General features: G+C 31.9%; 1 protein-coding gene across 1 annotated transcript in view; it reads right to left on the minus strand.

Annotated features, from left to right (window-relative positions):
• The window catches only part of LOC111045383 (probable phospholipid-transporting ATPase VA), a 59,627-nt gene that overhangs the window by 20,297 nt on the left and 22,949 nt on the right, over positions 1–16,381 (minus strand). The window contains exons 6-8 of the mRNA XM_039424104.1: positions 2,549–2,698; positions 1,879–1,995; positions 347–505 (exon numbers count right to left, since the gene is read on the minus strand). Of these exons, the coding sequence (XP_039280038.1) occupies positions 347–505; positions 1,879–1,995; positions 2,549–2,698 (426 nt within the window). The remainder of the gene's footprint in view (positions 1–346; positions 506–1,878; positions 1,996–2,548; positions 2,699–16,381) is intronic.

Raw genomic sequence — 16,381 nt, forward strand, 5'->3', positions numbered from 1 at the left:
GTTACAATTGTACAATATGTGATAAATGAATAAAATAAATTAATAGGATAAAATCGCTTTTCTATAAATATTTTATTTTAACACTTTTGAGAGTACTAACGCTTAATATCGTCAACTATTTCAATTTTCCAGCCTCAGCAGGCAAACAACTTCACTTTAGGGCCAGACAATACATTAGGCGTTTTTCAGGCACCAACCCAATCAGCCAATCGGAGAGCTTCCTGCCCTGCCGACTCTAAAAACGCTTAATATGAAAACTTAATTAATTTAGAAGCTTATGCTACTATAACTGAGCAATAATAGATTAGACAATGTTGACACATTTTAGTAAGATTGTCTTACTTACACTGTCATGATGTGGATGCTTGGCGACGACAACAGTATTGCACAGAGATAGCACCAGGAAGAATTCTCGCACTTTGTGTGACACGGCACTGTCACCACTCAGGTCGGTTTCAAGGCGACTATTCACTGACACAAAGTTCACGTGACCACCCATATCCTTCTGCAAACAAAAATTGATTAATAATAAAATGGTCAAGATATTTTACACTTATTTGAAAATACATAATTAATAATTAAGTTGGTAAGATTAATCAGAAAAACGACCCATCTAATGATCCAATACACTACAAATGAATCAATTTATTACTTCTGCAATCTGAACTATATGAAACCAATATGATTGTGAGAGCAGCATTAAATTTCACAATTTAGGAGTTATTCACACAATGATCGAATACTATTTTGCATGAGAATAAGGTGATGGAAGGAAACATGATTTTTAAATTATTTAAACTATTATAATTATCTAGGTGTATAAAAATTACCTAGAAATCGTTAAGGGATCTTCTAGTATTCTAATTGAAATTTTTATTCTAATTGAATGGAGAAGGAGGAATCATGTATGGACCTGTCCTAGGGCAGAATAGTAATGATGATCATGATGGGTTTAAATTTCGTTTATTGATTATTCAATAATTTGATGTTGGCATGAATGATAAATGTACATTGTCTGGTATGATACTTCAGGAACATTTTTTTTAATATGGATAAAAATGATGATAGAAATGAATGAAGTTAGTAAAACGTTATATCACGAAAATGTATATTGATACTCGCTGTCAGCACTCAAACTTTGGTTTTGCAGGCAGCGCCTAATGTGTTATTTTCATTAACAAAATAAATAATTAAATGAGCGAAGCAAATTTCTATGTATCAAGTCAATCGGCGTTTGTCTGTTTGTTTGTACTGCAGTTACAGTCGCAATTATGGTCCGATTTGAATAAAATTGGGTATGCAAGTACTGTGAAACAAGGCGCAGAAACATATACCTAAAAATCAACCTAACTTTTCAATACTTTATCGGATCAGGTTCAAACTGGGCTCATTCTTCTCAGCGCTTCAAAGCGGTATCATTACATGTATCATATGTTCAAATGTTTGGAATTCGAATTTTTCCCAGTCGAAAAGTCCCAATCCAAGTTTAAGATTTTTTCTTTCCAACCGTGCTTCCGAGCTAAAAAGTGTAGAGGACCTTTATTTTTCAGCACTCCAAGGTGGTCTTATTTCATATATCACATGTTCAAAATTTAGAATTCAATAATTTAAAGTCCCACATTTCAAGTTTCAGATTTTTTATCTCTTCAACCGTGCATCCTAGCTCAAAAGTGTAAAGAACTTCTACTATTTCTCAGCGTCCTCCACCGATCCTATTGCATATAATCATCATACTCTAAATCCAATTTGTATGTGTGTTTGTGTGTGAATAGGTGGGAGTGTGTGAGTAGTGATGTTAGCGAGTGTAGCGAGTTCTACTGTTCTCCGAACTACTAGTAATTTTTGTTGTTGTAGTGAACGATTGAATTTATGGATTACCTGTTGTTGATCTGTAGGAGGATGATGATTATAATCAACACCATTGATAGTACACCTTCGAAATATCATCTTATTTTCTGTCAATGTACCAGTCTTATCAGAAAATATGTACTGAACCTGAAAAAAACAAACAGTTCATTATCAAATTCTCATTCACTTTAAATTCACTTCAAATCAAATCACATTTTATCACATCCACTTCAAATTCAAAAGATGTGAATAAATAAATAGTTATTATAATAATTATATTACCATTATACAATTATTATTACATTATTATATTACCACGGCTGGTAAACAAATTTATTTCAAGATAGCAGTCTCCATAATAATAAAAGTTTTTGACGGTTAGCTTTCATTTCACCTTATTATAATTTAATACTTGCAATAATTTTAGTTTATGGCAAATAAATTCAATTTAAACCTTAAAACAATAATTATTATAAATTACGACCAGTTCCATTGTTATCCTGCATTAATAATAAACTCTAATATTATTACTGGATCTGATAGTTTCAGGTACAAATGGAACTAATATAGGTACTTTTCATAATACTTGAAACATTATACCAACCATAATATCAATCATATCACTTGAAACATATCTTTACACTATTACAAAATGAATATGCAATCAACATGCTTCAATAGGTATGTTTGAATTACATACCTGCCCTAATTCCTCTGTGATGTTTAAAGCACGACATTCAACCATTTTATCAGTTTCGGGATCATAAAGCTCAGAGTTATTGTTGATGTGATAAACCTGTAGAAGTTTCGCCATCTCCACAGTCACATACAAAGATAACGGTATCATAACCTGCAATTTAAAGTAAGCATCATCAAGTATACTGTAATTAATCATAATTTTATAAAGCGAATCACAGAGAAAAGTAGTAGATACAGTGTTATTATTGACATTTGGTCCATAGAAGCAAACCAAATATTGTATAGGCTACCAATTGTGATATGCCATCCAATCGTGAATTAATAGTAAAGTAGAACTCCAATTATTCGAGCTCCAATCATCCGAGTCTCCAATTACCTGAATCAGTTTTATAAAAAAGTACGCAGAAGTTCCAATGGAATGAACATAGCAAAACAACTTACGCTAACAGATATATTCAAAAAGCATTAACACTATTTTGTAAGCATATTGTAACATATACTGTGAAATATTTCAACAGTTATTTTAATTGAACTACGAGTAAATAGTACTATGTACTACAGTATTTAAAGGCGTTTTTTTTTCATTTCCCGATCCATTAATCCTAATATTTGATTCATAGAATGGAGCCTGGTTCCAATTGATTCGGATAATTGGAGTTCTACTGTAAATATAGACAATTCCACAATATATATTTTGTATGTGTGTGTAAAAATAAAAAAATTAATATCCAATTTTATCAATCATTAGGCTAAAGATTTCACATTATCAATAGGTGGTCTACAAATTTTATCAAATAAAATATGTTTGTAATGATATTAATTTTATTGATAATTGATAATTCTTAGACATGAAGGATACTTCTTGTTGTGAGTCCCAAGTCAAGACTATTTTTTCATTCTATAATGAAAGTATCAATCGAGCAGTCGTAGCGAGCAGACGTAGTTTTTGTTTTAGTGAGAATAGTTGGAATAGTGTATGCAATAGTTGAAGTGCTGAGTTCAGTGTTTTAATTGTTGTGCGCGAGTTCAGTGCCCTGCGCCGAAAAATCAGTTCAGTGCTGAATTATCATCTAGTCCGGCTAAGGAATGTGAAGAATGTGAGGAATGTCGACTCCCAAAAGATCGCCAACCTTCCTCGTGCCAGAGTTCGAAGAGGAGGAGGAAACCGATGACGACACAATGAGTCAACTTACACCGGCTAAGAGCGTTGATTCAGCGTCAATGACTGTCAACGTCAACAGTTCTCCGGAATCGTTTCTAATAACGAACCAACTGAAAACTGCAACAGAGCAGTTTTTGTACAACGCATGGAAAGAAGTCACTTGTCAACAGAGTGAAGAGAGAGAAAGAATGAATAAGCTGGAAAAGGAGTTGGAGAGAGCACGGTTGGAGATCAATCAGCTGAAAGAGATGTTTTCTTCAGCATCTTCAACGACACAGAAGCTTCAATCATCAGATTCAAATACAATGCAACCAGCATCGTCTATAAGTAGCAATAAAAGTTATTCACCACCGAATTGGGAGAAAGAAGAGAAAATGGTGGCATCAGAAACTGCATGGATTCTCCCTAAACAAAAGAAGAGAAAAATCCGTGACTCACCAGAAAAAATAAGGCCTGCAACTGAGTCTACAAGTATGAAACCAACAGAAAAGAAAAACAAGCCTCCACCAGTCATATTAAGCAATGTTCAAGAGTATTCGAAGATTAAAGAGGCATTGAAATCGAAAAATCTCAATTTCAGTGCCAACATGATGAACAACAACCAGCTAAAATTGAATGTTGAAACTGAACAAGAATACAGAGATTTAACTAAGATGTTAAATAAGCTAAATATGAATGGCACACGTACGAACGATCTTCTAAGCAGAGGCTTTCAAATAATCAGTGCTGTCAAAAAAATGAAAAAAGTGAAGAAGGATGGAAAAGAACACATTATCAGACTTCCAATGTTTATGTTAACATTCAAGAATACTGACGATACAAAAAAATATATATGAAATTAAACATATTTGCTATATGAAAGTGAAAATTGAATCAATTAGAAGCAATAAAATGATTCCGCAGTGTAAACGTTGTCAGCGGTTTGGTCATACTCAGGCATACTGTCAACATGAACCTGTGTGTGTGAAGTGTGCTGGAAAACACTGGACCATTTCATGTACCAAGGCTAAAGAAACCCCAGCCAAATGTTTCAATTGTGCTGAGGCTCACCCAGCTAACTACAGAGGCTGTCTCATCGCTAAAGAACTTCAGAGAAGAAGAACTGAAAAAGACAACATAGTTAAAAGAAGTAGCGGAGTACCACATACAACCCAACAGAGAAAATTCACTTCTAGAAAGTACACTGGAGAAATATCCTATTCTCAAGTAACAAAACCCACTCCAAGCCTACAACAGGAGAGTCAACCAAAGCAGCAACAACAGCAACAACAACCAGTTGATGTTAGTAAGGCTTTACAGGAAATTTTAAACAGTTTAAACATTCTTTCTGGACGACTTGACAGCTTGGAAGGGAAGAGTAAGAGTATCGAGAAGAAAACTAAAAAAAATAATATTACAAGCTAAAAAGATATTAGCATTGCTACCTGGAATGCCAATGGAATAAATAATATCAATAATAATAGAAAACAAGAAATATAAATATTTCTAAAGACCCGAAATATAGATGTGTGCCTTATCTCTGAAACCCATTCAACTGAGCAGACTCACTTCAAAATCAATGGATATAATGTTTACGAAACTATTCATCCTCAAAATCAAGCAAGAGGTGGAAGTGCTGTAATAGTGAAGGAGAGTATTAAACACTATAAAGACTTCAGTATTCAAAGTAATGAAATACAGCTAACTGTAGTTGGAATAGAGTCTATCAACCAGAAAATACTTGTTGGAGCAGCATATTTTCCACCACGTTACAATTTAAAGAAAAATGATTATATTCTTCATCAGCTTGGAGATAGATTAATAGTGGGTGGATATTTTAATGCCAAACATAATGATTGGGGTTCAAGACTCACAACTACCAAAGGAAAAGAACTCAGAGAGGCTATCCAGGAGCTGGGCTGCGAATTTCATTCAACAGGGACACCTACTTATTGGCCAACAGATTTGAATAAAACTCCAGATCTTCTAGATTTCTTTATAACAAAGAGAATATCCAGTAATGTTATTGACATTGAAGAGAGCTTTGACCTGGATTCTGATCATTCAGCTGTAATTCTCACACTCAGTGAACGAATAATAAAGAAAGAAGACAGACCGATGTTAGTCAACAGAACAACAGACTGGGAAGCTTTTAAAGTGGATTTGGAGAATGAAATCAACTTGAATATTCCAGTGAACTCTATACTAACTGGAACGGGCTGTCCAATGCTAAGCTACAGCCAAAAGTGTGTAAGGCGGAGTGAGTGAGACATGCCTACCGTGTGGGATTCCCTTCTCTCTCGTACTCATACATTTAAACAGGTTGTTGCAGCTCTTGAGTACGAATTTTCATTTTTAAAGTTGAAAAACGGATTTGAATGAGTATTAGGGTTATCAGTATTAGATCACAACCTTTTCTCTTAAATATTGTGATGTATTTGTCGTAAAATGCGTAAAATTGAATAAAAATACGACCGAGAAATGGTGAAGTATTGTGTTGCATTTGGATGTTAAAGGAAATGAAATATACCATTTCACAGGTAAGTCAAACATTTTTAGTCTATTAATTAATTTGAATAAACCTTTTTGTTTTACATACATTTCCAATACTTTTTTCTATATTGATCAGTTTATTTGACCAAAAATAAAACAACAAATTTGGTTATATTCCTAGTATACGGTGATAGTTTCCATGCTAATTGAAAATTTAGGCCTACTTTATAGCATCTAAAATAAAGAAACATAGTTGAAGAACAAATTAATCCTTATTCAAAAAAGAATAAATACAAATGATTGATAATTATTTCTGAGTTATCATTATGAGATGACATAATTTATTTTAGGTACCTACTTTTATTTTGAGAAATATGATATTGCTATCAGCTGAATTGTGATTAATTTTTGAAAACTTTCCGTTTCAAATGAATAATTGTTCAATTTACAATATTATAATAATTATTTAGCATATTTTACTGTTTGCCTATCATATGGTCATAATTATAATACAATAATATAAATGTTTCTTCATAGATTTCGCATCATTTCTGAAACTCCCACACTTACATGATTTGAAATGTTATCAGAATACCTAGTATATTGCTATCATTACATATTCAGTAATCCTGTGTTATTGAATCATCATGAGTCCACATAATTACTTTTATTTTAAAAAATATGATATTGTTATCAGCTGAATTGTAATTAATTTTTGAAACCTTTCAATTTCAAATTGTTCATTTTACTCTGGTAATTATGTAGCATATTTTACTGTTTGCTTATCATAGTCATATAATATAATGTTTCTTCATTATTTGATTCATTTCTGAAACTCCCACTCTTACATGATTTGAAATTACACCAATGCACACCTACATAATTCTACATTCATAGCCTGCTGTAAGTAGGCCTATATTATTAAATTGAGATATTTTCTTGAACAATAAATCATAAAGCTTTCCTTTAATAATAACAATAAATCATATAATCCAAAAAACAATACTGTAGTATATCCTATCAAAATAAACATAAGACTGTGTTTAATAGTTTCAATTAAACACAGACCTCCTTTGGACTGGGTACGAACACAATTCGGGATTGGAATAATAAGGACTATGAGCCTGTTTTTTCATTTCCAATCATTTCATGACAGTTTATATTTGTCCTTGTTCAATAAATAAAAATTAATAAATGATACGCTTCTCTGAAATCTGGCCCAAAGTTATTCCCTTGCTTGTGAAAAGTTGACAATACTAAAACTACTGCAGTCACAAATGAAAAAAATCTTTTCTTTATTCATATTCAACCTATTTCATTATTTTTGCTCTCAAAAAGTTAACAATGAACTGCTTAATAAAGGAAAAATAACGCTTGTTGCAAAAGACTGGGAAATGTCCTCAAGAAGCAAAATCGTACCGCCCAATATCTCTTTTACCTGTAATTTCAAAGCTTTTTGAGATATTGCTAATGAAAAGATTGGATCCCATCATAAGTAGCAGGAATCTGATACCAGCCCATCAATTTGGTTTCAGGCAGAAGCACTCAACCCTGGACCAAGTACATAGAATCACTCATGTAATAGAGAATTTATTAGAGAGAAAATGTATATGCTCAGCAATCTTCCTTGATGTAGCACAGGCATTTGACAAAGTGTGGCATGAAGGACTGATCAATAAACTTCATAAAATTCTTCCCACTCAACTTGTAAAACTTTTGAAATCATACATCACTAAAAGATTGTTCAGAGTAAAACAAGGTGATGACGTCTCTGAATTAAAGGAAATAAGGGCTGGAGTTCCACAAGGTAGTGTTCTTGGACCAGTTCTTTATGTGCTGTATACAAGCGATCTTCCTGAATTGGAAGCAGTGACAATTGCTACTTTTGCTGATGATACAGCAATACTGGCAGAAGGGGAAACAGTACAAGAAGCAGCCACAAAACTACAGAATGCTAGCAACAAATTCAGTAACTGGACCAAAGAATGGAGAATTCGATTGAATGAGATGAAGTCCATTCCTATCAACTTCACAAACAAAAATATCAATGATCCGATTCGTATAAATCTAAATGGGAATGTAGTACCACACAGCAACACAGCAAAATACCTTGGAATGACTCTTGACGCCAAGTTGAAATGGAAAGAGCATATCAAGATGTAAAGGAGTGAGCTGGGACTCAAATACAGTAAAATCTATTGGCTGTTGGGCAGACAATCACAACTCTCATGAAATGTTACTTCAGTTTACAGCAGTTGAAATTAATATTTGAGATGGGGAAGGAAATAATCCTCCGAATATTTAAATCAATAAATTGAATATATAGTTCAATATATTAACTAAAATATTCCATTTATTTAATTTCCAACCCCTTCTAAGTAGCAACATTTATAATTGAATGATATGACAGCTCAACAATTCAAGATTTACCCCATTCGTTACTTGTCATTGATGATTGTTAGGCATATTCAATAATCAACAATAAGATTGTAATCATGTTTGCAATTTAATATACATAATAGATCAAATAAATAGAATTTCCAAAAAATAAACAAAATTTAAATCAAGTAATTACAAATTTATTATTATCCTGTCCCATTTATTTTTGCGAAGTAGTTGCCTGTGAATTTTCCATAAATTAATATTGGTTGTTTCGTAAATACCTGGTATATTGAAGTGAGGAGGCCTCCGTACACTTTATTCAAATTTTTCACTTATTAATTTTTCACTGCACAAGAAGTTCTTGAAGTATCCTTTTTACGGCGAATTTAGATCTTTTCTGGAAATATTGGTTTCCTTGTGATGAGTTGGTCAGCAAGGATTCAGCTTCCATGGCCATAACTAAGACATCCTGTGATACTACGAGTCTACGAGTCTACGAGTCTACGAGTCTACGACCGCTGTACAGCGGAAATTGTAGAAATTACTATGGATACATATGTGATGAATGAGGTTTTCAACAAATATAAATAAATTGCCATAACTTAGGCCAGCTAGAATGAATACTCAATTAAATTTTCGGACATGATTACTTTTCTTTTTTTTCTTTTTTTTTTTATAACAAACAAGAAAATTTACATTTTTAAAAAGGAAATAAAAAAAAATAAAGAAAAATAATAATAATATCACAACTTGTGATGTATGAAATCTGTCTCTGATCAACTACATATTGTAATAAATAGAAAAATTTAGCATAAGCTAAATAAAAATGGAATCAAAGGAAAAAGTTAAATTTACAACCTCCACTCACGAAATTCAGAGACAGAATGGATCATCGAGCGTTGAAGACGGGGTAGCAAACAAGACAGTGACGTAAGCAAAACGGAATTATCAAAATTAGACAAAGAAACTAGAGAGAAAGAGCAATGCAAACTCAAAGCTACCAACAAGGACAGAAAAAGGGAGAAAGAAAATAGCAAAAAAGAACTGGAGAGAACAAGAAAGTAGATTATTCGAAGGGTACAGCTTGATCCCATAAGTGCATCTTTGTCTCACTGAGAAAAACAAGCTGATAATACAATCGAATTTAGAACCGAAATAACAGAAAAACAAGATAAAAATAATCACGTCCAAAATTGTTACATACTCCCTCCACTCAAGTGTGTGAAAGCTACATTCTAAAAAAAAAAAAAAAAATTTGAGCTAGCTAAGATAATTTTTAAGTTGAATTAACATATATATAGAATTTATCAGAGAAGAATGCTTCATAAGAATTTGAGTTGAGAAATATTCACTCTTAGAGTTGAATTATTCCAAGAAATAAATCATCTATTTGTAAAATTATTAATTCAAAACTCAACATCAAATAAAAATCAAATAAAAACTCTTGATTACAAATTCAATGAAGATCAGAGGTGGAACCTACTCAATAGCTGAGTAACCATTGAAATAATAAAAAAAAATTTAGAATCTAACAACAGAAGAAACTAGACCACAAATTAATGCAGGGATTGGCCACTCCCAACAAAAACTTGAAGTCTTTCAAACAAAGAAATATCTGAACATGCGTCCACACTCAGATTTCAAAAGAAAATTAATCAGTTCTCAGTCCCAAAGAATATATTCCATCTCTAATGATCATTTGCCTACCCCTTTTTTTTATATATATATCTTTGATCCTTTTTTTCTTTTTATTCTAACAAAATTCATACACTCTTGATAAAATTTGAAAGATAAATCACTTGACATTATTTACATACAGAAACCAATATTTTTCTACTCTATTACCCAATTAAGGTGATAATAATATACATTTTCAAGTATTTTATCATTTATCAAAACTCTTCTTTTGATTCACTTTATTCCCTTACTTTATTTACAACAATCTGATGAAATAGAAACACTGCTATTCACCACTATTCATCAAAAATTCATTAACACTAAAGCAAAATTATAACTATAAACTATTTCAATAATCTATCTAATAATATGATCTCAATAAAATTTCTATCTATTTATAGGCTAAGATAGATTCTTTTGTACAATATTTTACACAATTCCATAAAGAAATTAAATAAGTGAGTAAAGTTAAAATTTCAATAGGTGGCGCGCTTCACCAAAGAAAACAACTATTTACTCTTCAGAAACACCTAAACCAAAGGCAACACAATTTAACCAGAAGTGAAACGTTACAGAATAATAGTGAGTTTCCTACAAATAACCCAAAGAAGAAAGTATCAATGAGCCGTTCTCTCAGTAAGAAACAACAGAGACGAAACCGTTACCCTTTACTTCAAAGATAAGAAGGAAGAATGAATACCAGGCTACGTTATCCAAAACAAGGAATTATGAATTATATTTCTTTAATTGTGAGACATGAGCCTTTTGAACAAAGCGATTAGTAATAGGGTCAACTAATTCAGCCGTAACATCAGATAACCATCTTTTTATTTTTAGCGGGCCACGATACCGGAAGCTTAATTTTGTACAAATTTGGTTGGCCTTATCACTGAGAATATGTGTCCGGACCCATACAAGGTCATCTATAGCAAAAGGAATAGGGACACGGTTCCTATCATAGCGAGTTTTTCTATAATTATGACTTTTCATCAATTGCTCTTTAGCCTTTTGCCAAATTTCTACAGTGTTCTCATCGGCAGTATCAGGTAAAATTTCATTAATATTCCAGATATTCAAAAGAGGTTCTTTAGGTTTATAACGGAACATCAGAGAAAAAGGGGTGCACTTAATGCTATCATGTTCAGCAGTATTAAAAGCTAAAGCTAACCAATCATTTACAGTATCATCCCATTTATTCTGTGAGTTTGCATGAAAAGCAATGAGAGAGCTACGCAAATTACGATGTAATCTTTCAACTATGTTTGCTTTAGGATAGAAAGGTGAAGTCGTATTATGACGAATTCCTAATTGAAAACAGAAATTTTTAAACTTGATTGATTTAAAAATTGATGCATTATCACTAATAATTTGTTTAGGAGTAGAGAAATTCGCAAAAATACCTTTCAATGCTCTAATTACTGATTCAGAATTAGCTTTTCTCAAACATTTTAACCAACAGAATTTACTGAAAACGTCAATTGCACTAAAAATAAAACAGTTATTCTGTGATGTGCGTACTAATGGACCAACTAAGTCAATATGTATCATCTCAAGAGGTTTTTCCTGTATTTTTGATGATAAAAAACCGTAATTGGTAGCCTGAGCTGGTTTACTTTTTGCACAAAGAGTACAAGATTTAACTAAATAAATTATATCTTTCCTCAAATCAACCCAGTGGAAATTCTCTTGAATTTTTGAAATAGTTTTAGCAATACCTAAATGAGCACCAATCATACTTTCATGATAATATTTGAAGATTAAAGGAACAAGAAGTTTGGGTATGACTATTTTTTGTTTTTCCTGGTTTCTTAGTTTTATCACTAATACTCCTTTAGACAAACTATAAGGAAACTGATCAATATTATTATTAATCTTTTCTATTATATCCGCTAAAATAGGATCATTCTCTTGGTGTTGTTTTATGTCAGTGAATACTAGTGGAAAATCGGTAATTTTTAGTGAGTTTATTAAGTTTAGACTATTTTCTACTTCTATATGTTCATCTTTGACATCAATTTCAGGCAATTCACTGTCATCATGGTACATTCTGGATAAAGCATCAGCTATGCAATTATCTTTTCCCGCTACATGCTGTGTTGTGAACTGAAATGATAAAAGCCTAAGTATCCAACGACTAAGTCTACCAATTTGCTTGTCTTGTTTTAAAATCCATGCTAAGGCACTATTATCTGTTAACAACAAGAATTTAGTGTGTTGTAAGTACAGTTTAAATCTTTCCATGCCAAAAATTGCTGCATAGCATTCGATCTCATATGTAGAATATTTGCATTCTTGTTGAGTGAGCTTTTTGGAAGCAAAACTAATAGGCTTTAGGATGCCATCAACATATTGAGAAAGGACCGCAGAAATTGATAAGGAGCTCCCATCAGTTTGCAACACAAACTGTTTATTAAAATCAGCTGTTATTAAGACAGGAGGGTTCATAATTGCATTTTTCAATTTCTGAAAAGCTTTCTCGTGAACATCTTCCCAAATAAATTTTTTATCCTTCTTTCTTAGTTCGTTGAGGGGTGAGGCGATTTCAGCGTAATTTTCAATGAATTTGTGAAAATATCCTACCATTCCTATGAATCTGGAGATAGCCTTGACATTTTTTGGTCTAGGGTAATTACGAATTGAATTTGTCCGAGCTGGATCAATAGTAATACCATGTTCACTTACTAAATTACCTAGAAAGGAGATTTGTTTTTTTGCAAATTTAGCTTTCTCCTTTTTTACAGTAAACCCACCTTGTTTAAGTTTGGACAACACTATCTTAATGTGCTCAAGATGTGACTCAAAATCTTCAGAATAAATCACAATATCATCCAAATAATTTATTACAAATTTGAATTTTATCCCTTCAAATAAAATATTCAAAGCAGTAGATAAGGCTTGAGCACCTATTGATAAACCAAACGGTACACGAGTATAACAGTAAGTTTGAGTTGGAGTTGCAAAAGTAGTCAAGTGCTTAGAAGATGGAGATAATTTCAATTGATAATAGCTTTCAGTAAGATCAAGAACAGTAAAGAACTTAGCACCGTTAAACCAATGGAATGTACTCTCAATGTTTGGCAAAGGTGTAGCATCTAATGCAATTTTTTTATTTAATGCTCTATAATCTACTACCACACGATGGCCACCATCTTTCTTAGGAACTAAGAAACAAGGGCTGGAATAATTAGAAGTTGATTTCTCAATAATTCCATCATCTAACATTTTTTGAATTTTTTATTTAAGATTTCCATTCTTATCGGATTTAACTGATAAGGAGCTTTCCTTACGGGCTGATTGTCTATCAGACGAATTTCATATTCTATTACGTTCGATTTACCTAGTTTATGGGTAAGAACATCATCAAATTGATTTAATACTTTGTTTAATTCTACTTTCTGCGAAGAGCTTAAATCGTCCAATTCCACATCAGTACCAATTCTATTCATTTTCTTTAGTAATTCCAACCTGTGATTTTTTTCAAAAGAAAATTTGAATTGCGGTTTAAATCCAAAGAAATACCTATTATTGAATAAATCAGGAACTAATTTGGAATAATGAATAAAATCACAACCTAAAACAATAGGAATTGACAAATCATCATGAACAAAGAAACGAAATTTCCAACTGAAGTTTTCAATTTTTATTTTTAATAGAACTGACTCTTTCAACAGTAATTTACTTTTATTCGCAGTAACACAATGCTGAATATCCTCTTGAATAAGCAGATTACCATTATCCCGTAATATTTCAGTAAAAACTTTCCTTGAAATGATACTATAATCAGAACCAGAATCAATCAATGCAATAGAACTGACACAGTTATTTCCTAACTCACATACTATTAAAGGAGTGATTTTATTAATCAAAGCTCTAGTCTTTAACTGATTAAATTTCTTTTGCCTTTTTCTTTTTATTTTATTTTTCATTTTCTGATTTTTGTCAGTATATTTTGATTGAATTGATTTCTTCTTACCATTAGAAAAAGTATCACTACATTTCAAGGTATTAATTCCGTTTTCTTTATTGAATTTTTGATTGTATTTGGTGTTTTGAAATTTTCTTTTACTGTCTATTTTCTTTTTATACTGTTTCCCAGCTAGACATGCTTTTTTATTTTCACAAGAGTTTGCATAATGTCCACTTTCATCACATTTAAAGCAACGTATTTTAGATAGATCTCTAGTGAAATTATTATTAGATCTTTGGTGATTCTGATTATGATTTCTCGAATTACTGCTTGTACCTCTGAAATTTGAATTATTCATGTTGGATCTACATGACTGAGCTAGATGACCTACTTTGTTGCATTTGTAACAACGTCTTTGAGCTAATTCAACATTCATTGGAGATTTTTGATTCTTTTTATTAGTATTAAAATTGTATTTATTTCTTTCTAAATCCCCATATTGAATATTTTGAGATACTACTGAGATGGAAGTTAAGTCATTAAAACTAGTTGGTTTGGATTGGAAAACTAGTCTATTTCTTTCCTCTGGATTCAACCCTGAGCAAATATTATTGACTACGTCTTCCTCAGATTTTTCTAATCTTAGTAGTTTATTAGCGTCTTTGATTGACACAATGTAAGCAGACAAGGGTTCACCAGCCCTTTGTAAACGATAATAGTGGTCTCTTTCAATGATTGAAATCAATCTAGACGGAATAAAATGTTGCAGAATATCCTTATGAAATTCATCAAAACTCTTATTTGTACTCATAGCTAAATTCAATCGATCGGCGAGAGGCCCTACAACAGAAGAGTGAATGATATGGAAAAGTTGCTGATCTAATAAGTTCGATCGTTCTTTTATTTTCAAACATATTTCAATGAATTTCAACAAACTATCAACATTCAATCCGTCAGTATTCGGAAGTTCCTTCATCAGACCTTCGATAGGATTTGATAATTTATTATACAAATTACCAAATAAAGGTGAAGACAAGTTGGCTGCTAGGTTTACCCTATTAGTATTGAAATCACTACCGAATACAGTCCTACCCAAGTTTTCATTTATTGTAGCATGTACCTGTTCTACCATAGAGACAGTATTACTATTATTTATATTTTCAAAATCAGTAACTTGAATATCAGGATTGGTAACATTTGTTTGTGAATACTGAGTAACATTTTGTTCCATATTACTTGTACTAGGAATTGGCGCAATAAAGCGATTTACTGTATTAGTATGAAGTTTAGTATTCGAATCGTGTGTGGGATTATTCATTTTTGAATCAGGTGTACTAAGACTGCTTTGTTTTTCAAAATGAGGCGAACTAGATCTACTAAAGCATTCACACAAGTCGATCAATTTAGTAAAAGTAGCCTGAGCTAATACAATAGACTCATCAATACCTTTAATTAGATTTTGGTCATTTGCTTCTTTAGCATAAGTTAATAATTGAACAATTCGATTGAGAATATGTAGAAAAATGGATAACGCTTTATGAATGTTTACCTTTTTATCAGGAATACTCATAGAAAGAATTTTCTCCAAGTATTCATCTTCCCCTGTCAATAAATCAAGGATTTTTTTTTATAGCAATTTTACTAGACTCATCATCGTAAATAATTCGTGCAATTTTTGGGTCTGGATTGCTAACTAATGCTCGATACTTTCCCCTTAAAGTGTCTACATCATTGTCAATAACTGTATCTGTAGGTACTCCCAATGTTTCAAGTTCGAAAAGTTCTCTTTAGTAACAAAATTAGGATTGAATTTTCTAATAGGAATCAAATTGAAATTGAAGCACTCTTCAACTGATTTTTTAACATCCCAATAATTAATTATTTTAGATTCCATAGATGCTACTTTATTCGGTGAACCCATATTATCATTTTCTTAAATAAATTATTAATATGATTATATAATACTTATAATTCGAGATCATTTATGATGAATAATATTTGATTTTGTATTTTAATTTTAACCTGAATCCTCCCCACCATCAATGAAAGAAGAAAGGATAAGAACAGCCGAGACCGTCACACATCATTCAATATTATTGATAAATCAATGAAAGAGTTTGCAAGCAAACCTCGCAGAGTAAGGCGCAGTTGAAATGTTACTTCAGTTTACAGCAGTTGAAATTAATCTTTGAGATGGGGAAGGAAATAATCCTCCGAATATTTAAATCAATAAA

The sequence above is a fragment of the Nilaparvata lugens genome, chromosome 3, assembly GCF_014356525.2.
Source record: "Nilaparvata lugens isolate BPH chromosome 3, ASM1435652v1, whole genome shotgun sequence".
NCBI lineage: Eukaryota > Metazoa > Arthropoda > Insecta > Hemiptera > Delphacidae > Nilaparvata > Nilaparvata lugens.